General features: G+C 37.5%; 1 protein-coding gene across 3 annotated transcripts in view; it reads left to right on the top strand.

Moving 5' to 3' along the window:
• Window positions 1–523: 523 nt before the first annotated feature.
• The window catches only part of TNFRSF19 (TNF receptor superfamily member 19), a 65,528-nt gene continuing 42,082 nt past the window's right edge, over window positions 524–23,969 (top strand). The window contains exons 1-3 of one of the 3 annotated variants that reach the window (XM_013188218.3): window positions 524–1,047; window positions 13,142–13,225; window positions 14,581–14,691. In XM_013188218.3, coding sequence (XP_013043672.3) covers window positions 13,163–13,225; window positions 14,581–14,691 — 174 coding nt within the window. In that variant the 5' untranslated portion in view covers window positions 524–1,047; window positions 13,142–13,162. The other 2 variants (XM_048072810.2, XM_013188217.3) reach the window with 2 other exon arrangements.

Here is a 23,969-nt window from a genome sequence, read left to right as displayed (position 1 = left end):
GCAGCAGGGAGGACACAAACCAGGGAGTAAGAGTAAGCTCTATTGTGCTTGCTTTTGCCAATGAAAAGAAAAAAAAAAAAAAAAAAAAAAAAAAAACAGTTGCAGTGCACAAAATGCACCACTTCCTCCTCTCCAAACCTCAATAAAGAGACAAGCAAAAGTAGTTTTCTGTCATCTCTAACAGCTGCCTAGCAAACTGACCTGCATGTCTGACTTCCAGAACTTTATGGAAAATTGTAACTTCCTGTAGCAGGCAAAATTATAAAGCATCTTTTTAAGAAAACCTTATAGCTACACTATTCTCCCTTCTTGGGAGGAAACTTTAATATAATGAAAACTTTGAAGTGAGCCTTGGGTTTGTTACAATGGACTAACCTGATTAGAAATCATGCAAACTCTTGTTGCTCTTTAGCTGTATTCCCCCACAGGCTGTATTATAGCTCTCTAACCAGTCCCACAGCATTGAATGATGTCATGGGATCTGCAGCTCAGTGAGATGAAAGGGATAAAGCGGAACCCGCTGGCACTGGGGAAAGCTTCCAACACACAATCCACAACACAGCTTGGGAACTCAAAAAGCTACAGATCCAGCCACTCAACTCTAAGCATGTCAGAATCGTGTGCATTCTCCCAGCACAAGAAAGAAAAGGGGGGAAAAAAAAAGCCAGTGATCGATTTTTAACAAAAGAACGAGACTACTGAAAGGCAGAATTTAAGAGTACAACTACCTGCTGGAGAAAAAAAGAGCTCTTTTTCCTCTCCAAAGCACTGCCTTTGATGTATGGCAACTGATCACTGATCAGATTACAGGCATTTGGTCTCAGTGCTCGTCTGCCTTTGATCTGCATGGTTAATTTTATTTTCCCGGATTTGGAGTTTCGTCTGGGCTTGTGCTGACATACTTTTTTTTCTTTCTTTCTTTCTTTCTTTTTTTTTCTTTTTTTTTTTTTTTTTTTAAGGAGGTGAAAGCATTTAACACAGAAGCTCTGGCAGTGTGAAATTAAGTTGCAGAAAGTCTGGGCATTGGAAAACTTCATCATATAACAGGTACTGGATTTCGTGGTTTTTTTTTTTTGCAGTTTTGCTTTGCTTTAAGAAATAAGAGTTCACAAACAGTGCTACTGCATGTCATTGTGTGTATATAGTTAGAAAGACTATATATAATTTATGCAGCATTTTTATTTGCAACTCACGCAGAATTATATGAAAATAGAGTACCTAGAATATATAGACAATTAAAAACTGAAACTAAATCGAATTTGTTTCAATATTTGGGGGGGATGTATAATATTTCGGTGTGCACTGCTCCTTCCAACTGTCTGTAGTTCTGTAAAGTGATATTCAAATAGAAGCATTACAGAACTTAGAGGAATGTTTATTTTCTGAGAAAAGACCAGCCATATTTCCTACATTTTGTATATTTATTTGCTTTCAGTGTGTTTATTAAAGCCTGCCTTCTTCAAGCAACACTTTTAATCCCACTAGTTGCATACTTGAGATGAAAAGGCGTCCTCTTGCACAAGTTATTAGAACTACATTTATAAATATCACATCCTTATATACAGAAGAGATTTTTTTTTTTTATTTTAACTAGATGTTAGTTCAACTATCAAATATGAAAAGAAATCTTGATAATAACATTAACATTTTAACTTGATGATAGAAGTTTCCTGTAAGGAATTTTAATAAGGATATTAAAGAAATCTCTAGCTTATCTAGAACAAACACCTGGTTTTGCTGAATTCCATGGAAGCTTTGCTACTATTTCAGTGAAGCAATTTCTCTTCACAATATTTTATATTCTGTTCCTCAAATTCATATATTTGAATATGTAATGTTTAAGAAAATCAAAGACATCTACTCCAGAAATTCACTCTAAAGAATCATTAGAAGAGTTAGGATTATTCATTATACTTCAGCACTTTTAAAGGGTCAGACTTTTTTATGAATTTGGGCCAAATCTGTGAGTGTTCTGTGCCTGTAGCTGAAGCCAGGCTCTTAAAATAAGACTCAATCCTCTTCTGTAGGTTTTTTAAGATAATTTAGATTTTCAGAAGAACTTAGAACACATAACTGGGGCGAGACCTGCAAAGAAGTTCAATATTCCAGACACTGAGCTCTTTGAAAATCGAGCCTTAATGATGGACAATGAGTTCTTCTGAAATACTGACTTTAAATAACTATGCTTAAATCTAAATTTAGGTATATGCACATTTTAAGCACATCTACTTATTAATAAATTGCAGCTAAAAGACAGCAAAACTGATAGCTGCTAAGCATTGCCAGGACTCTGTTCCTTAGGACATCTACCAATCCAGGACCCTCAAGATGTTCATATTTCATGATACAATATAGTAACATGGAAAACCAAATTTTAGCAGTCTGCTTGCATCTGAATAAGATCATCAGCACTTCCAGATGAATATAGTCAGCTTTCATTAGTCAGTCTGCAAACTTTGTTTCATTCTAATTAAAAGTATGTTTGTATATATAAATTTAAAATTTACTGAATATCAAGAGATAACATGCCAGACACAGATTAACTAGGCCTGACTTGGTATCATTTACTTTTCTTTACCACCAATTAATTCATATTCTGACTTAACAAGTCAATTATATTATAAGGAAAGTAATTAGCTCTGCATGAATAATGTGTGTATAGCTGTCAAGGAAGAATATTGTCGAAGGCATAGCCAAAGCAAAATTTAGAATTTTTCTTTAAATAACAATGATGTATTGAAGGATGTTTCTGTAGCTCTGAAAAGATGGATTTATTTGCTAACTGTATTAACTAAATCTATACTTCACTGATGAGCCAATCTTCCCTTGATTGTTGCTGGTTTTCTGACATGTACATTTATTTTCTGAGGAAAATTGTTTTTAAACCATACCTGTATCTGCTGTAAAGTAGAAAGAGAAGCAAAGAAAAAAATAGTGTGAGGATTCTTTTAGTTCTCTTCAGAAGTCAAAATAGCTGAGCCAAGTACATTTAAAATGTCACTGTAAGGATCTGACCCTACAATCACAGAAATGAGTAAAGATGCTCACAGAAGTAACACTGCTAATCAGATAGGTTACACTGTCAAGGAGGACTTAAATATATAAATATTTGCAATACTCAGGTCTTAAAACTGCAGTTAGGAAATAAAGATTTCTTCATTATGTAAAAAGTCCCTAGGATTTTAGGTAATCTTCCCATTTATTTAAACACAGATGGGCGTTAACCGGTTTAAACTGAAAAATATCTTTGTCTGTATGTGAGGCAAATAAAAGCACAGTTGGACATACGGGGGGAGGCAGAGGATTTTCAGCATTTTTGTTTTTTCAAAAAGCAGTTCTCTGACAGTTTAATTTTTCATTGATCTGACTTTTAACGATTAAGTAATAATAATTCTTGGCGCTTATGACTTTGGGTTTACAAAGTGCTGTATAAACACTAATTAATCCTCGGGCTTAAGTTTTCAGAAAGAAAAAGTTCAAAGCAAATCAGACTAGGAAACTCACAAGTATATCATTTATTTATTAAAATAGCTTGAGCAATTTCTGATTATAAATAGAGCCATTTCCAAACAGCGTGTCTTAGATAACATCATAAACATATTTTAAGATTTGTAATAGTTAAGACTATCAAAAGACATTGTACAGATATACTGACATCAGTTTCCAACAGCTGTCATAACAAGAGTAGATCTATCTCACAGTTGACTGGGGGAACTGTGTTAGCATTTGAGATATGGAGATAACAACTTCCTATTGCTGTACAATTTCTGCTTCCACATCAGATATGTCACGCAACTCAGTCTTATCAAAGGGGTCAGCTGAAACTACTTTCCAAATAGTTCTTGTCTGCTTTCCCGGCTGTAGAGACAATCTCTGTTCTTGCATCTACACTAGTTGCTGTAACAGTTCTCTGTCTTCCATTTCCTTTGAAGAAATATCATGACTCAAAACAAAAGAAAGCCTGCAATTTTCAACATCTCTCAATGATTAATGTAATTAACTCGATCATTTTACATGTACATGCTCCAACAGGGACTGAAACACATTTCAATGTTATAGACTCTCATGTTGCTCTTAATTCACAGGAACAGTAAACCCCTGTGTGATGAGACAGTCTTAGTGTTTCTTCATATGGTAGTCCTCAGTGCTTAGTCAATGCTTTAAGAACTCCGGGATGTTTTAATACACTTGTCTAAATATATTACTTTAAAACGAGTATCTGAAACACAAAGTGACTCCACTAAGACCTCATGCAATACATTTTACAGGTGTCTACACAAAACATGACATTCAAAACAGTTGTCTGTAAATAGCAAGAGGATGTAGAACGCTCAGTGCTGTGCAGCAGCTGCCATGCACAACAGATGCGCCGCCGTTGTGCTGTAGCGTGCCATTCCTCGCAGGAATTCCAGCCCCTTACAGAGCTCCTTCTGGCAACAGTCCTGAAACAAAACTCTTCTTTGCAGGGCCTTTTATAACATAATTAAATGAAAACCCCCTTAAATTTTCTGAGTTAGGCTTTTTTTTTTTTTTTTAATTGAAAGCAACTCATTTTGTTGCAACCATTTATCTTTTCACAGACAAGTTGCTGTATGTCAATAAGCACTATTTGTTTTATAATTGTCCACATGGTTGGCAAACTCCAAAATCTTATCTCTGTGAGAAGCTCCCCAAAACTACTTATTTGAAAGTGCTTTACTGCCAAGCATATGCGTCCATTCATTCTCTTCATAACCCAACTCAATGCCCAATGTATCCATACAATTGTTTAGGCTGCAGTGATATCATTAACCTTTTAATTCAAAGTAAAACTAGTAACCTGAAATCCTCACAAGTTTTTTTTGTTTGTTTGTTTGGGTTTTGTTTGTTTGTTTGTTTTTTCACCAAGGACTCCAAGATTGGTTTCACCAGTGCTGGAGTATCACTTACCCAAAACAAAGCTCCTAGTTCAGAGAAGGCTCAGGGGAGACCTTATTGCTTGCTACAGTTCCCTGAAACGAAGTTGTAGGGAGTGGGGGGTTGGCCTCTTCTCCCAGATAACTAGTGATAGGACTGGAGGGTATGGCCTCAAGTTGTGCCAGCGGAGGTTCAGGTTGGAAATGAGGAGACATTTCTTCTCAGAAAGAGCAGTCAGGCACTGGGACGGGTTGCCCAGGGAGGAGCTGGAGTCACCGTCCCTGGGGGTGTTTAAGAAAAGGTTGGACGTGGTGCTCAGGGACATGGTTTAGTGGGTGATAGTGGTGGTAGGGGGATGGTTGGACCAGATGATCTTGGGAGGTCTTTTCCAACCTTAATGATTCTGTGATACAGTAAGTCGCAGTAAACTACACCTTTTCTAGTGACTGTGAACGGTTTCTTCTCTACGGAGGGCTGGATTTCTGAACTGGCATTTGGTATTGTCAGTATACTTCTATCTTGGTAATTTGCTATCTGCAAAATGGGAAAATATTTCAGATTTTGAGATAGCAAGAAAAAAAATAAATTAGCTAAGTAATTTGGGACGGAGAGAACTTTGTAGTGAATCACCATCGTGGTCTTTGCGTGGGACAGGCAGGAAGGACTTACAAGGTCTCCTCCTCCACCTGCCCCGAGGTCAGCAAAGGACTCCACCCAGCCCACCTAACACAGACAGCCCTTATCTAAGAAGCTTTTGTGTAGAGTTTTTTTTTTTGGGTGGGTTTTGTCCTTCCCTTGGTGCCTCCCCCCTAACGCTCCCGCCCGCCCTCACGAGGCGCTAACGGCCGCAACCGCCGCCCCGGCCGCCCCGCTCGGCGGCACGTGGGGCCGCCCATTGGCTGCCCGCGGTCACCTGAGCCAGCCGGCGGGGGGCGGGAGGGAGGGCGGTGGCGATGGCGGCGGCGCGGCGTTGCCAGGGGCGACGGGAGGACGTGAGGGGAGGAGGGCGGGGGCTGCTGGGAGCGGCTCGCCGCAGCCCCGCCGCCGCGGCCGGGACGTGGCAGGTGGGTGTCTGGGGACCAGCTTCTGCTGTGAGGGGTCCCCTCCGTCTCCTTCGTCCCCTTCTTCGTCCCTGTAGCCCTTGGGGGGCTGCTCCGCTCCCGGGGTGCGGCGGGCAGGGAGCCCCGAGGAGCGGGCGGCCGCCCCCACGAGGCGTCCTCTCCTCGACGGCTGAGGGGCTGGTGTTTGCTGCGAGCTGGGGCAGCCGGAGCAGGAGCTTTGGGCCGGTAAGGGGACAAAAAACAGCGATCGTGGTTCTGCCTTTGCTTGTTTAACTTCGCTGCGTGGTATCTGTCTCCGTTCGTCTGACCTTGGGATGAAAAGCTTTGCCTGGTGTTCTTGAAAAATCGTGATACTCGATACCTGCTTTCCCTTTCTGTGCTTGCAGCTGCTTTAGATGACTGCTTTTATCAAATTAACAGAGGGATCTGGTAGCGTTTAATACGAGCAGAAGTGGCAAATTGATTCAGTCTGTAGGTGGGTTTGTTAGCCGCTTCACGAGCTCTTTCAAGTGCACCATCACATCTAAGTCAAGTTAGGTGTGCTGGCTGGACGCTTCTCGCTGTATATGCAAATATATATATATATCTTACAAATAGAAGTAAACTGGCTTTGTTTGAGTTATTAACCATATTTCAGAGAGTTGCAGTGATTTTACCTGATTACTCCAGCAACAAGATGTTTCAGTTGTCAGTATAGGAGGCAATGCATTGCTTTTTCCTCAGTTTCCACAACCCACGTTGCAATCCTAATAAAAGAGTGCTGAGAATGAATGTAACTCATGTCCGTGGTCTTGTAAAACGTTTTATGCTACGCAAAACTGCTAAAGGGTGGCTGGATGGGACATACCGGCATTGTGCTGGCTACTGTATTAACCACGTCAATGCTTTATAATGTATGATTCTTACAAATGACTTTGAAAAAGAACTATCGGTATACTTTGGTGTAAATGAAACATGAATGTAATATTGGTATTCCTGATTTATTGTATTACTTACGCATTTCAAATGTGTACAAATGAAGCTCTGTGCTGAGGCTTCATGTAGCAAACTGTTGTCTCCTAGCAGTTGAGATGCATGAGATGTATTAAACAGAAGGAGCAACGCTTTTTACCGCAGTTTTAATCTCAAAGCACAGAATTGTTCATTATTTGTCTGAGTAATCACGTCAGCTTCAATGGGATTAGGGCTTCTTGTGTGAATCACAGGCTCTGACCCTGTAAAAAGCTTTGAGTATAGGTAAGAATAGGAAAAATGTCACCACATTACACCTTTGTCACCATATTTTACTCTAATTTCTAATTAATAATAGTCCAGATATGTTGAAGAACATGGATGATGAGCTGTCTTCTGTAATTTTATCATCATAGATTGGGAGCATCATTTGCAAGTTGTAGCAGCAGGGATGAATTGTGCAGATCATCAAGTTTTGTGGACTATGCCCTTTCTGATGCACTAGGATATAATGCATTCTGTAAATACTGTGTGTGATAGCAAAGACACTGCAGAGACGGTTTTTGTGAGGCAGGGAGAAATTAAGTCATTATCATTATTATTCCTGTAAAGTCAAGTACTTACGAATCAAAGCAAATGGTGCTCAAAGCACAAGGAGCACAAATATTTCCTGGATATGTGAAAACCTCCTTTCTCTCTTTCCCCATACCCAAACATAGATGTAAATGTTTCCTATAGTTAGTGAGGTTCCAGCTTTCTTCTGCTATCCTATCTGGAAAAAAAAATAAAAAAATCCATAGCTGCCTGATTTTGTACAATTTCATGTCTGGCAGTTTCTGAAAAACATGTATGTATTCAACACAGTGTTTAATGTGATGAATGTTTCCTAGCTGATAGTAATTTTTCTCCGCATGGTTCTTCTCATAGCAGTTGGAGCAAATGTGGTCCGACAAGACCTCATTTACTTCACAAAGGGGAAGAGTACAAGGGCTGCGGGCAGGGTGTAAGGGGAAGGTGCTCTAGACATAAGAGACAGAATAACAATGTGTAGCTTTGTAGTGGAAGCTCTTGTCCCTAACTTGTTCCCTTTTGTCTCTGTCGTTACAGCACCGTAAGTACTTTCCCTTCTCCTGTTTCTTGCCCGTGGGGCACTGACTCTGCTAAAGCCATCTGCCTCTCCTCGTCATTTTATTGCATGCGGCTGACAGCTGCAGGTGGGAAGCGGGGTGGTTGGAAGGGAGCAGAGGTCCCATTCGTTGGATACCAGAGACCTCCGCTGGCAACCTAAGATGATTATATTTTCAGTCCTCTTTCTTATCCAGAACTTGTCAGAGTATTCTTTGTCAGTGCTATGGAGAGCATGAAAAGTGGTGGTCAGGTATGAATGCGAAATTGGATACAGGACTTAGAAGATCTAGGAAAGCGAAGCAAATTTAAGCTGGGACCCTTCACCCATTAGGAAGTTTCCCTTACAAGGTACATGATGTTGACTGCAAAGTGCTGTTGTTTATACATATACGTAACCTGCAGGTAGGCCGTAATTTAATCTTGCTGCCTTGAGGTGATGCGTCTCTTGTGGTGAAATTTCTCTGTTTTGGAGAGGAGGAAGAAACATTTTTTGGCAAGTTGACTTTGAGACAGAGTGGTGACTATTATGCTCGGACAAGCAAATAGTTGCAGGAGTACATTTTGGAGGACAGTAGATTGTAGGATCTAGGCAGGCTGGAAGTTCTTACTTCCACTATGCATTTTTCACTGTTACTAGCTTTTTGTTTGATGTTGACCGCTTTACGCATATGCATAGTAGGACCCACACAGCCTTTAAACTGTGTAACCACATTTCTTAATGGGGGTTCTATGTATTGATTTCAGCATGTTATCACTGTTGATTTCATTTCCCCTGGGTATTTTGGGCTAGCATACTTCTGTTAACCTAAGAAGACACGTGTAAAATGATTTATTGACAGCATGTACTCAACGCAGGTACAGAGTTCTTTTATAGAATAAAGTTACGATAACCAAACTTAATGTTGTAAATATCAATATTTGAGAAAGAACAAATAATCTTTAAATGCATTGAACTTCTATTTGTGCATATTTTAGAGGCAAAATATTCTTCTTGTTACTTCTTAGTTGAATACGTATAAGATGAATAGCTCGTGTCCAACTTATATCAGCGTAATGCCGCTTGATACCCAGAGAGAACTAATTTTCCCAATGGCAACCTGCTATTAAGGGCTGCAGTGTCTGCTTTTTAATCAGGGCTTTTAATCAAACTGGAGGCAGAAACAGGAAACAAGCAGCTGGCACAGTTATGTCTCCTTCGGGACTTGCTTTCAATACAATGATTTATTCAAGTGCCTTAACCATTTGTATTATTGCATGTTGTCATGAAAAGCATCTTTTTTGTGTTCTTAACAGAGGGTTTTTATTGTCTACCAGTTAATTTCTTTCTCATATGTTGTAGCCAGTATATTGTCCTTGATTTTCCTTTGTAGGAACAGGGACAATAAGTGCTACAATTCCATGATACAATGCCACAGGCATTCATACGTGTCTACTGAAATGATTTAAACATGCTTTGGAGCTACTAAACCTGCACTGAAGTGCACTGAAATTTAAGACCGGGAGATTTGCAAGCTTATATTGGAAGATCTGACTATTATAAAAGATAAATTTTCCCAAAGTTATCTCATATCACAGGCTTAAAGCTGCGAGATCGCACCATATGTATGATCAGTCAACAAATTTAAAGCATACTAAAATGCGTAGATGAGTTGGAGAAGTCCATGATAGTTTGCTGCTGTTTCTAAAGCAGTTGATTTTGGAAATTTACTCTGGGTTTTGGAACTCCTGATGTTTGAAGGTGTTGGATTTGGCAAGTGTGTTATAAAGGCAGTAGATTTTTCTTCTCAATAGAAAATATTTTACAGTTGCAATAAAATTTCCACACCTAAGTCAACAAAATGTGTTTTAGTACACCGTGCTTCTCCATATGCTTTCTGTGTCCTAAAAATCTTTGAGGTACATGCTATAATAAGATCATTTCGTAACAGATACGACAACTTCCAAAAGCTGAGTTACAGAAATATAATTTTCTGTCATTTAAAATATTGCTGGTCATTCTGTACTGCCTTCTGTCAAGAAGTGACATTTGTTTTCTAATCCCATTGTGGCAACAGAATATTGCAAACAAAAAATAGATCATTAGCTTTTTTCAGTGTTGATTTTAATAAACTGCCTATATGCTAACAAACTTTACAATATTAAATTTTCAGGTTATTCCATATTGGAAAAACATATGGGTTGACTGGAGCTTCATTACATAAAGTTAATATATTTTAATTGCAGTAATATGGCAAGTACTGAATCTTCTGGCCAGTAAGTCAGGTTGCTCTTAATTTTCTTTTTTTTCCATACTTGAAGTGACTTGCTCAGAAAAATATAGACTATTTATATTATACCACAGCTCCGTTTTTAGATAATTAGGCTTAGTACAGCTCAGCAATATTGTTTGTATTGATGATGCTGTATGAAACTTGACATAAACACATACAATTATATTAAATTTCTTTTTTGATGTCTTACCTATTTTCACAAGCAAAAGTAAATATTCAAATTTAAAATAAAACCAGAGTCTTTATAGGATTAAAAGTGTCTGTTTTAAAATTTTGGTGGTAATTATATGGATGGACATAAAACACAACAGTTCTAATGCAATTATTTAACAATAATATTAAGGAATATAATGAATATAAATTCATACAACGTAAAATAATCACTTGATATTCAGTTCTAAGCAACTCAGTTATGTTTAAAACTTTATTTCAGCTGCACTCTTACATGAAACTTTACCTTCTATAGCAGTTAAGCATATAAAGTGTTCATTTCTTTTCCTACTGAATACCATTATGTGATACCAAGAAGTCAATAAGAATTTCTTTGGTTTCAGCATAATTCTTTGCAGTAATTAAGGTCTTCCTGATAGTTTTTTTTTTTCAAGGTCACTGAGGTGCAAAGTCTCACAATTTGTCTTTGGTCTGATCTGGTTTTGCTTAGCAGATGCTCAGTTACTAATCAGCCAGAAGATATATGGTGTGATGTGTGTTTTTATCCGTCTTGTTCTTTCCAAATGCAGATAAGAAACTTTTCTTGAAACCTCTGTTTCTTTAACAAAACTCTTACTGTCTCTGTCCACTGTTCAGTCTGTAATATTACTAGAAATTGTTTTATACTTTTGTTCCTATATACCTAGTTTTCCTAGTTGCATTACTGATGTCAGCTTCTCATGCCCTCTTTGTGCACCTAATAACTTCTAAAGTTTGTTGGCACTCTTCTCCCATTTTCCATTTTTTCTATGGTACATCTTAGGTTAAATTGTTGTATTTAAGTCATCTAGGATTCTTTCTGAGACTTCCCAGTTCACATTTCTCTGCTTGTTTTTTCCCTCAGTCTTGAAAAAGCAGCCTCTATAGGATGCTGTATCTGTGTGTTTTTGTGTTACTTGGTGGTATGTCTTCTTTTTACCCATGTTGACGTGCATATAATCTGATAATTGTTATTGGCCCATAGACCGCTACCATTACTAAGTGAGAAATAACCATAAAAATGTAATCTTGGCTTTCCTGTAGAGTGCTGCCTGACACACCTCTCTGCCTCTTCTGTCCTTCCTGGGAAGATTTTTTTTTTCTAACTTCAAAATAAAAATTTGACTCTTAAAATATATTAATAGTGCCACTGAAGTATGCTTTCTTGTTATCAGAATTCATCCTAATGGATGAAGGGTGTTCATGCAGGGAAATGTGAAGTCGTGTTGACTTAAGTGTATTATACTTGTTACAGTTCCATATCATAAAACACTTTGAAGCTGGCCTTCCAGTACCTACAGGGAAGCTGGGGAGGGACTCTTTGTCAGGGGGTACAGTGATAGGACAAGGGGGAGTGGCTTTAAACTAAAAAAGGGTAAATTTGGACTATATTAGGAAGAAATTCTTGACTGTGGGTGGTGAGGCTTGAATATGTGGGCACAGGCTGCCCAGAGAAGCTGTGGATGCCCCATCCCTGGAGGTGCTCAAGGCCAGGCTGGATGGGGCTTTGGGCAGCCTGGTCTGGTGGGAGGTGTCCCTGCCCATGGCAGGGGGTTGGAACTGGGTGGGCTTTAAGGTCCCTTCCAACCCAAACCATTGTGTGGTTCTTCTGTCCTTCTTTGCTTGTGTTTTAGGTTCCATCCTTTCATCTGTCAGTCTCTTCTATTCTGAAACAATAATAATGGCTAATCTTATCTTTTAAAGCAGTCTAATTAAACGTCGTTCCTGAACTAGGACAAAAATGTTTTAAGCATTATTTTTCACATCATCTATGTGGAACGAATGACATTATATTACAGTCATAATGTAGGCAAAGTAGTACCAAATTCAAATAGCATTTTACATGGGCTGGATTTACTTATTCTTTTCTTCTTGTTGTAATATAGCAACAGATATGTGACAGTTTCAAATTGTTCCCTTTTTTTTATCGTTGTTTGTTACCACTTCTTAAAAAGTAATTAAGTGAGGCTTTATGGACTTTTCTGTGCTCTTTTTCTGATATGGTGACAAAAATTATCCGATCTAGTGTATGATCTGATTCTGCTGTTTGAAATGTCTTCTATAACAGTCTCTGCCTACCTGATCATAAAAGATACTTAAAACGTTTTAAGAAGTTTACATCCGTTAGGCAAGCAATAGAAACAAACCCTGTGTATGCCACCAGTTTGTTGCAGAGCCCGTTCTGCTCCACGTTACAGGATGTGATCAGCTATGTGAAGGAACACACACATGATCAGCTATGTCCTGAGAAGTGACATATTTGAAGAAAATGATTTTGTCTTTTGATCCTGTACTTAGTCAGCATCTAACAAGCACGGAAGATATGTTAGGGGTCAACATCAGATGTTGGATCTACAAAGGTTGAAGTTCTCTCATCTAGACTGATAGCAGTCTTTTAATTTGGAGAGCTAAGGCTATGTATATTGCCTTGTCTTCTAAAAAAGACATTTTTATTATATAAACAATATAATTTTATTAATTACATGCTAGTTAAGTTAGTTACTTAACTTCCAGGAATCTATCAGAGATATTTTGATGATGTGAACATATCTATATATTTTGACAAACTAGATGTGTGCTGTGTACATATGACTATTTAAATTTAAACAACATTGTAATATAATTACATTTTTTTCTTTTTTATAGATAAAGGTTTAATTGTAAGAAATGGGAGCTAAAGCATTACAAGAAGATAAACTGAAGATGCTTATCATCTTACTAGCATATTTGGTAAGTAATTTTTTTTTCCAAGATGAATGTTGAAAAAAGTGACTAGAGCAGGTACAAGAATGGTTTCTTTTCTTTTACACATAACTGCTAAGTCTGAAAGTTTTAAATCCATATACACAATTACATATGTATTTTTTCAATTTAAAAGTGAACTTGGTCAGCTGCTTTTTGTCATTTCTCGCTGCTCCTCACACGCAATTTTTAAAAAAAAAAGACTGTGAGCCTCTTCATGGAAGAAGGACTGGACTAGGATATAAAATATATGTGAATATAGAGCTGTGGAGGTGATATTTCACTTCAGTGGACATTTGCAGCGTCAATCTCTTAGTACAATATGCTATATATATGTATAGTTTAGGTGTTTGAAGTGTCCAGTTTATCCATATAACATAGCATAGTGCACAATTACATTGCCTTGCAAGTATACCTCAACTCTGACCTGCAGAGACAAGCTCTAGATCTAAGGCTAATTAACCCTTTGTTGCTATCAGAAAGGCTTTGGTCTTTCTAAGAAGACAAATACACAAAGTATGAATTCAGAAGCGATTGTGGAGAGCACTCTCTGTGATGCAAGCCTGTGGACATTTAATTTAAAATTCTGTTGAGAACTGTCAGAGTTCTCTAATGTTCGTAGGTAGGATACCACTGGTTATACTGAGACTTTGCATGGCTTGTATTATTGTTCATAGCATTCCTCATATCCTTAGTATCTGATTTTTTCAGATAAGGTACTTAAATGCCTTTGAAGGCAAAAATTGAATTTTCTTTCATTTGGCCCATTAAAATATAATGATACTGAAATTTAGGATAAATAATATTCATAAAGATTTGGAGTGGTAATTGAGTGACCAAAAGGTTTGAGTGACCTTTGAAAATCTCTAAATACTTATATTTAAATGAAAAGATTTTAAATTATCTATTCAATTGTGATAGCATCATTTAAAAAAGAAAAAACACAAATGAGACACATCAATATAACGTGATACAGTAGTTTACTGTTATGAGAACTGTAGCTTCAGTAAATGGTCATATGCGTTTTTCATAGTGTTGAGTAAAGCAAGGAACTTAAACTCATTTTCAAACAATTAAGTGTTTTGACTTTCCACAAGTACCAAATATCAAGTAGGTCTTCTAAAACTCATAAAATTGTTGGAAATTACAAAGGACCTTTAAAAATCAGGATATTTATCCACATTTGGAGTTAAATCATTAACTTTCATTGCCATGTTTAAAGTTTTTGATGTTGCAGAGAATTATTTTTGAGACACATAATTTATTTTTCAGACTTGGTATAAATTATATGTTAATAGGAGATTAATTATGTCTTGGTGAGTTTACTTTTTTTTTTTCTTTAGCTAAGTAAAGTAACTTGTGAGACTGGAGACTGCAGAGAGCAAGAGTTTAGGGACCACACTGGAAACTGTATCCTCTGCAAACAATGTGGACCTGGAATGGAACTTTCAAAGGTAAGCAGATCACGTTTTCTTGACTTGACTTTGTTTCCAATAAATGCATTTACATGTGTGTATGTTTTCGATGTTTTAACTTTTGAACCTTCATTGTTTTTTCAAGTACAATGTTTTCTGATTCTTTTTATATGAAGTCTTCAGTTAAGAAATGATGCCATTAATACAGTAGGCAGTACCTGGATCTAGGCTCTCAAGTTAAAATTATTTTTCTAAAGGTGATTAGCATTTTTTCCCCCTTTGTAGCACTACAGGGAACTAGGAGTGGCTAACGTCACTGTGTAGACAAGAGTAAGAAACGTGAATTTCAAACTGGTGTTTGGTGCAGACCTCGGAATTGTAGAGGCTTGTCTTTCGCAATACCTGCTTTCAGAAATGTTTATGAATTTTAGGTGAAATTGTCACTATGGATGATGTTTAAATGCCTTCTATATAGCAACTTGTCTTAACAGAATCATATGTAATAAAAATAAGCACATAAGCAAGTAAATGCCAAATAGAATTCAAGTGAGATCTGAGACCTGCTTTAAACAGGTGACCTGTGTTTTCAGTCGGCCTGTGGTTGCAGCAGTTTGGTGTGTTAGGAAGCTAGTTTCAAGTGAGGCTTGGTTCCTTCATCTTTCACCTTTTGAATGCCACAAGTCTAGTCTGTATTGTATGTGTAAAGTTATTAAGAAGGGTGAGGCCAGAAAAATACGAGGCAATATGTAAAAAACACTTAAGAAGTCTTTGTTAACATCGTGGAGAAGGAAAGCTTGTTACGGTGAGTTTTAACTAGTTTCTTCTTTTAAAACAACCACCTCTCTTCCAAAAGAAAATCCCTGTGGAAATTTTGGAATTAGCAATTTTCCTAGGAGTGCAGAAGTGGAGCAATGGAGGTGAATGGTGACTGAAGTTATGGGCTGGGATTCAGTAGGTCTAGAAAGTGAGTTTGGAAAAACTTCCAGCAAATTTCCAAGTCTGAATGCAAGTAATGAGGGAGATAAGGTGCTTTCAACGTGGAAAAAGTGGCTTCTGTGTATGAGCAAGGATAGGAAACAATGAAGACATAGTTGAAACAAGAAATGAGAGAGGGAACAAGAGAGGGGTGAGAAGGAGGACAGAATTAATTTTAGCCTGGGGAAAAGGAGGCTCAGGGGAGACTTCATTGCTCTCTACAATTACCTTAAAGGAGGCTAGAGTGAGGTGGAGATTGGTCTTTTCTCCCAGGTGCCAAGTGACAAGATAAAAGAAAATGGCCTTAAGTTGCACCAGGGGAGGTTTAGGTCAGTTATTAGGAAAAACTTCTTCACTGAAAGGGTTCTGAAGTGTTGGAGCAGGCTGCCCAGGGAAGTGATTGAGTCACCGTCCCTGGAGGTCTTCAAGAAACGTGTAGATTTGAACTCAATAGCATGGTTTAGTGGTGGACTTTAGTACTAGGTTAAAGGTTGGACCAGATGATCTTAGAGGTTTTCTCCAACCTGAATGATTCTATGAATTATGAGTCACGAGGGGGCTGGATGTTTTGGGTGACCAGGTGTATCATTCTAGAGTTGTGAAAAAGAGGACACAAGCTGATATTATGAAGGGTAAGCAGACTTCTCAACCATAGGCATGAGACTATTGCTTAAGTGTCCAGCTACTATACATACATCTTGCCGATTGTTAGAGCGTGAAACTGGGGGCCAGACATAATTGTGCTGTCTAATCTACACCTGATAGTACAAGTCATAAAACAGTACCTCTGCCTTTCCATGCAGAAGGGCAACCTATGTTTTGTGCTCACACTGACAGTTTAAAAAGAATGATAAAGGTAGTATTTACGTTTTATGTAGAGGCAGTGAAATTTAATTTTCAGGGTTGCCTTTCTATGCAAGTCTGTTATGTAGATCTAAAGGGGATTTGGAATGTTATTTTTGATATTTTTTTTAATATGAAACATCACTGTTGTGTACATAAGAAAGTAAGCTGAAATCTTTTTTTACATTTATATTCAGCTTTACATTATATTCGGCTCTGAAAAAAGCAGAAGTAATGTATTGTGGTTTGTGGATGGTTTGAAGAGATTTACTTGAAGAAATTATGGTGCTTATTAATCAGCAAGGGTGGCTGTCTTATTGAACAGTGACGTGTTTTCCCCATCTCTCCACCCTTTGTTGCTTGTGTTCAATGAAATATTTAGTTTCATACTTGCTTTCTATGTTAGGCAGTATTGGTTAAGGTGCAGTCATACAAACAGTACTGTTCAAGTAGTGGTTTGAAGATGACTAGTGGTATGGCTGTGCTTTTGTTTGGATGCTTGCTGGTTTGGGGTGGGTTTTTTGGATTGGTCTTGAATTTGAGGAATGAAAGGTTGGGGACAGGGTGTTAATTTAGAGGCACATTTGTAAAGATGGCATTTTATAGCTGCAGTCCTGTGAGCATTGATGCAGCGTACTTACCTAAATGCCACGTTGAAAACAAGCATAGAAAGTAATACCTTCAGTAGTTACTTGTACTTTACTTTAAATTCAATTTAAAAGGTTAAACTATTAATAGGAAGGTTATAGTTTATGGTAGTACACTATTCAAATTCTGTTTTTATTGTAACTGTTTTTGTTTACAGTCTGATAGTTCTGATCCTAAGGACTAGTTTCTCTGAAAACATGAATGCTTAATTGGATTTCAATGTGTAAGCAATTACTTCTCCTGGACATGAACAGGCTTCCACATACTATTATTTTTTGCCACCAGGTTGCAATAATAACTAAAATAACTAAACAGGATTTGCTCAAACCTAAACGTGAATGGAAGCACAATTTCCTTTAGAAATAGATGTACGGTTTTTAGTGAATCTTAGCAAGGGATGTGATGCTGTCGTTGTTACTGAAACGTAGCCTTGCTGAACTACAGCTTAAAGGAACAAAGTATTCAAAGTCAAAGGTCAGAATGCAAAGGGAAAAGGGGTTTAATGATACACTTGAAGTAATTTGCAGCACAGGGCAGGGGGAGTGTTTGCTTGGGTTTTGGTATATGAGAAAGTGATGGTATAATTATGCTATACTTTAATAACTACCAAGAAACTGTTATTACAAATGTCTGCTATTTTCCTTTCAAATATTGACTGCTTGTGTTTAAAAGTCTTACAGATAAAAGTAGATACACTGTTTGTGTGAGCATAATACACATCTAAGTATATAGTAAAGCGTAGTGTTATCAGTGTGTTTTTATCTGAGTTTTGTTTTCCCAAAGTGTTTTAAGCAATTGACTGACAGGTTCCAGATGGATGCTATGCCTTAACCAATACATTACTGCTGAATTGATCAGCAACCAGTTTATTGCTTAGGTACACACATGCACATACTTCCTTGCTTTTGCATTTGTAAAACTGAGAATGTGATGTTAGAGAAATCAGTATTAATGTGCTGATATATCACCTAATTGTGATGTCTGTTTTATTTTTAAATTTCATGGATTTTCTGTTAAGGATTTATAAAACTTGGTAAAGTCAGCAGGCATTAGTTGCCCCTTCACTTAAGTGGAAGTACAGTGACAACTAAGACCAGACTTGTAAATCTTATGTAATGCCAGCTGCACAGGGGACTTGAGGTATGGTTAAAGCCTAATCAAGTCAGGTCCTGGATGACTGTCCAGTCTGTTCCCATGTCGCCAGGTATGCTCAGGTCTAACACAGACTTCCAACAACACTATGGGTAAGTGTGCAGGGCAAAATGCCTCTTGTGCAGATGTGTGTATATGTACATACATATATGCATGTATATTTGTGTGTATGTATGTACATACACTTATTACAACTATTAAATTAAGCTATTTTTGTTGTTATAGTATATAAGCATTTCATAATACCTTTCTACATTAGCAAAATCCTGTTGTCTTTTTTAATTTTATACATAGGGCACTCTTACAGAAATTAGCTTGCCCATTGTACTGCAGGAAGGTTTTATTGAACAGTGCTTAATTTTAGCTGCGAACTAGTGCTCCGTCTGTTGGATTGACATTCCTGTCTGCATAGATAAACAACTTCAGACACACTTTTATATTGTGTTAGTTAAAAGTTTACAAAGTTAAAAGTTGAAGTTGAAAGTTAAAAGTTAAAAAAAAATAAATCAAATGAATCTTTTAAAAGTAGTTCTTCCTTAAAATAAGAAAAAATAGCACACCTTCAACTTTTCCTTTCTGACTGCCTATTGACCATTAGAACTGTTCGAACAGGAGCACGTCAGGTGCTACCTTAACTTAGAACTAAGATCCGTTGATCACTTCTGTTGATTGTATTTTTATAAAGTGCTTGTTAACATATTACAATCATAAGAAAGACACCTTTGTCATTGTACCAGTTATTTACCGTTGTTGTGGAAGGGAATGAAAGCATCGGCTTTTTTTCCCTCATTCTGTTTGCTTCTATTCATTGATTTAAAAAATCCCTGTATCCTTTTCTTTTCTTAAAAATGTGGAACGTTTATGTTTAGAATCACTGAAATATCTTGCTTTTGAGTGTTTTCTAAGGGTGCTTTCTTCTGGAGAGGGAGGCTAAAATTATTGTATTAATTCAGAAAGAAGCGTTTGCTTCATGTGGCTCTGCATTATTTCATTTTTCATTCATTTAGTAGAAAGTAAAGCTTCATGTGGTTACACAAGTGGTTGAATATCTTTTGTTCTTAAGTGGCTTCAAACTGCCGGAGCCTTTTTTATCCTATCTTACCAGTAACATGTCTCTGTAGAAATCAAACCTTATACATGACTCAAATTTATGTAAGTCACATCTAGCACAGAAACATAAACTGGAGTAGTTTTGGTTGCTGTAAGGCACAACCAGTTCGTGAAAACATTCCCATACAGAAGTGAGAGGTTTGAGTCCTTCCAGTCTTTTCACTAGAATTTGTTTATACAAATGTTCTCAATCTCTTTGTAGCTCTTATGATTTTTTAATATTCTTTTTTCATATGAAAAAGCAACCTATGTCTCAGCTTCACCAAGCTTATATTGCAACTCAGAACTTCAGGTGGAATTCCCGATTGTTTTGGCAGCAGATGACACCCGAGGCTGTGGTTCAGAAGCACTGACCCGACAGTTGTGGCAGCAGTAAGTCCATTCTGCAGCATGTTGCCTGGCCATACAGTTGTGCCAACGCAGCAGCTTTTTAAGGTGTACTAGAAAACAGATCATTGAACTGATCACTTTTAATTGGTCTCATGATCAGATTATCATACGGCTCAGCCTCATAATGAGTTCTGTCAGTACAGATCAGGACAGTGTACAACGAGGAAGAAAAGGCAGAGATGAAAGGAAGAGAATGCCTTAAGCCAGCATTGTCACCACATGCATGATGATAAGTACTGTCACCAGGAGATCGTTGCCTGTGGGGACGGAGGCACCTCGAGGTGATTCTTTGCATCATAGGTTGCCTCCTTACGCCAGCTATATGATGAAGGAAAAGGAGACCATCTTCGTAGCTTAGAAAAGGAATTGTGAATTAAGCAGAAAGGTACTGTTTGAAGCTACTTGTGAATGTCACAGTCCTCACAAAGAAAATGTGGCAGTGTGCTATATCTGATGTTGTCCCGGTGATATTACTGAGAGCAGCTGCTGCTCTGTTTAGCAGTGACTGTAACTTGAAAGCAAGAGGGCTGCTTGTGAAGAAGCCCGCCTTATCTCTGCACAGCGGAGGCTAACACGTGTTTCAGGGTCAATCTGCTGGAAGCTGGAGCAGCTGCATGCAGTAGGCATGTCAAATCTTACTGAGCATGAAACTTTTCTGACACTTTGCCACAGGAGCCAGATCTTGCATTTGCAGCGTGCTGTTGGAGCCTGTCCTGCTCTGTGACTTCTGTTGACAGACACAGCTGATTATTGGAGTCTAGATGAGGCAGATCAGCAGCCTTAAGGTACTTTTGGAAGCCAAAAGTGTGCGCTAGTTAACAAGGCCATGAAAAGTGTCTTAACTGGAATGTTTTTTTGTGAGAATATCCAAGTGTTCATGTAATCATGATGGCCTAAGTGGAGCTCCTCAGTACTGTGCGGTCTAAGGACTTTTGTAGGTTGAGAATAATCAGTGGAACTAGAAACAAACTGTAAAAAGTACTGACAGATTGCAATCTTAATGATGCCTGAAAGAATTTTTAAATGAAATTAGAGGTTATTTTAGTTGAAAGAATGTTTCAAATCTAATTTACTGTTAATTTACTTTCTATGCTGCATTCAACTTTTAAGGAAAAACTATACCACTTAGTTCCATTACCCTTTATAGTCTGCTGTACTTCTGGTCCTTCTGAGTCAGTGTCTGGGTAGTGTATACTGAAAAAAAATGTTTAAAGCTGCCAATGTAGTATTTTAAGAAGTGCTTGTATTGTATGCATTTAATCTTTTTCAGCCTGAAACTAAGTTTTGAGTTGAGTTATTTAGTTTACTACAGATGCCTAGGTGGCCTTGAGCAATCATCTCGCTTGTTACCTTAGTAAAACCTACGTCTGAACAAAGTTGTTCTGGGGATACCCATACTAAAGGTAATGAGATATCAAGGTACTATGATAGTGAAAGCTGTATAATTATCCATACAATAGAAGTGCATTTGAATTTTGAGACTTTTTTATTAGTTATATTGCAGTTTTCTAGATTAATTTTTCATTTGAAAGAGAAATTTTTCATTAATATTACTGGTAGCAATGATGGTAGCATTGCAAAGGGGAAATAGAAAAGGAAGAATGGGCTAAGTGTTCTTCAGAGCATGCTTCACAAAAAGAGATAAAAATATAGTTTTCCTGCTCTTTAGTTCTGGCGTGAAAACTTATTTATTTATTTATTTGTAATCTGGCTAATGGAGATTACAAGTTTATTTCTCTTCTGCAGTCCTGAGGTGAGGTGCCACAGGAGAGGAGCACTTTTTTTTTCAGAACCTGGGTGTGACGGTAGGAGGGATGAGGGGAGAACTGAACAGCTCCCAACTCATCCACCGTATAACTTGACAGCTTTGTAAATAGAGCACTAAGAAGACTGATGCACATCAGTTTTGCGCATGTACTGATAAAAGAAGAACAGTCAATTGTTTGTATCTTTGCTGGACTACTAAATTATAAAGCCCCAAAATTCAAAGGGTTTGAATCCATCATCTAAATAATATCCTTCAGTTTGGGGAATGCGGTTAATTATGGGTACAGATCCATTTGAAGTTCTGCTGGATTTACAAGCTTAAATACATATTTGCACCTGCCAGACAGTTAACTACCTCAAATATTATGTGAAGATAAAACTCACATACATAAGGTTACAGTTCTTATGGATTACATCTACAGAATTCCCAGCAAAGACCTGGGTGTCATCTTTGACAAGACTGGAGATGGTAAATTCCTCGGGCAGAAGACTTCTTTGTATTACATCCCCCATTTTACTGCTTTAATAGTAAACCACTCTGCATTACAAAAGCCCACTAAGATGTGGCCATGTATCCAACTGTAGCAAAGCAGATCTGTTAGAGCTAGAAACAGCTTACTCAAGCTTGAGTAGTTTGGGCGAATGAGTTAAAAGCATTTAACTTTATTTCCTGGTGTTTGCTTGGTTTTAATCAGAAACTTCAAAGGTAGTCTGGAAAGGAAAACTTATAATTAAGTTAATTTAAGCCTTATATTTGAAAATTTCTAGGACTTGGGAGGGACTGTTTCCAAGTGATTTATCAAAAGATCCAAATACACAAAGTTTGAGCTATATTATATAGCATATAACATTACTATTTGGATGAAAGTTTATAGAGCAGACACTTAAAAAAAAAAAATGGTAAGGAATAATGAGATTCAATGAAAAAGTTTATTTATACTTAGAATTAAAAAAAAAAAAAAAGGCATAACAGAAGTTAGTCTGGTTCCAGTCCTCAGTGGTAATCGTGTACCTTCGTGTAAGGCCTTGCAATTACATGGATGAAATTGTGTAAAACTGAACAGCGTAAGACATTTTTAGACAAAATAAAATAGAACTGCTAGAACCACACCGTTGTTTTGATGTTGATTCCTAGCAGAAACCAGGAAGATTGGAATAATACGGTAGGAGAATGCTGAGTGGCTGATTACAAGTGTCAAGTAAAACTAATCTGAAGTGTTTGTGTCCCCATTTGCATACCAGCTTTATTAGGGGCAGTATCTTCCAGGAGGAGCATACTGCACAGCACATAAAACAGTTTAATACGCTTTTCTTGTTCACCGACTGCAGTGACTTGTCTGTTTGCTTCTTAACTTGAGTAATAGTCAATAGCAAGAAATTACATTTCAGCTTAAAAAAACACTGAAAGTTAAAATTTATTTCTAAATTTTCCTCCAATATATGGTATTCAGTTTGTGGGTCTAGAGACGGAGGAAGAGGAGTATTTTTAATGTCTATTTGCAGTTGCTTCCTTAGGATTACTCACTATCTTTGTACTTGAGTATTTATTCTTCAGAGGATAGTAAATATATTTATTAATGTAAAAAAAATAGAAAATTCTTAGTACGTCCAGTAAATGCATCTCAAGAAGTTGCTTATTTCTGATACTTTATCATATCATATCTGAGGCACTAAAAGCATATTGTCTGAATCCATCACAGATCGTTTCATAGATGGTTTCTCAAGGCAAAGCCTTGGAGAATCCAGTAAGCATTTGTCAAGTACAAACAAAACCTTTTACAGCAGCAGGTTTGCTTAGGTGGGTGACTTTGGGGGAAAAAATATATATATTTGCATGCGTGGAACGTGGAGGTGTTGTGAAGGAAACTGGTGGAAACCTTTGAAGTTGCCCCAGCTGAAGAACTCATGTAGGTTTTCCCTTGGGAAGATGCCCTGTACTTCCACTAAGACTGCATGTGGTAGAAAGAGGTTGTCACGTTGTCTTTCCCACCTATTCCCTTCCCAACAAGTCCTTCCCAGCAACTTGATATATTCCTGCTGACATTATGTGGTGTGTCACTAATGCCTCCAGTCTAAGTACTGCAAAAAATTAATAGGATATTCAAATGAGAAAAGTAAGTAACAGCTCCTAGTAACTTGATATCTCTTTCTAAAAAAAGAAAAGTGACAAAAATTTGATTGATTGATAGTTCTTGATAATCAGTTTGCAGAATCCAATCCCCAAACACTTAGGCACTGTTGGATACAGTGGTTCTCTTTGCAGCCTGTCAGTTGTATTAGGTGTCATTTTGCAAATGAATGGAAAGAATTTCTTTAAATAATTAAATCTGGGGTAAATAACCAACCACAACAATATTACTTGTATAGTAAAATATCATGTGTCCCTCCGATCCCCAAAGCTATTACATGTTTCCAACAGGTTAAGAACTGTT

Source organism: Anser cygnoides, chromosome 1, assembly GCF_040182565.1.
Source record: "Anser cygnoides isolate HZ-2024a breed goose chromosome 1, Taihu_goose_T2T_genome, whole genome shotgun sequence".
Lineage (NCBI taxonomy): Eukaryota > Metazoa > Chordata > Aves > Anseriformes > Anatidae > Anser > Anser cygnoides.
This window is presented reverse-complemented; position numbering and strand designations above follow the sequence as displayed.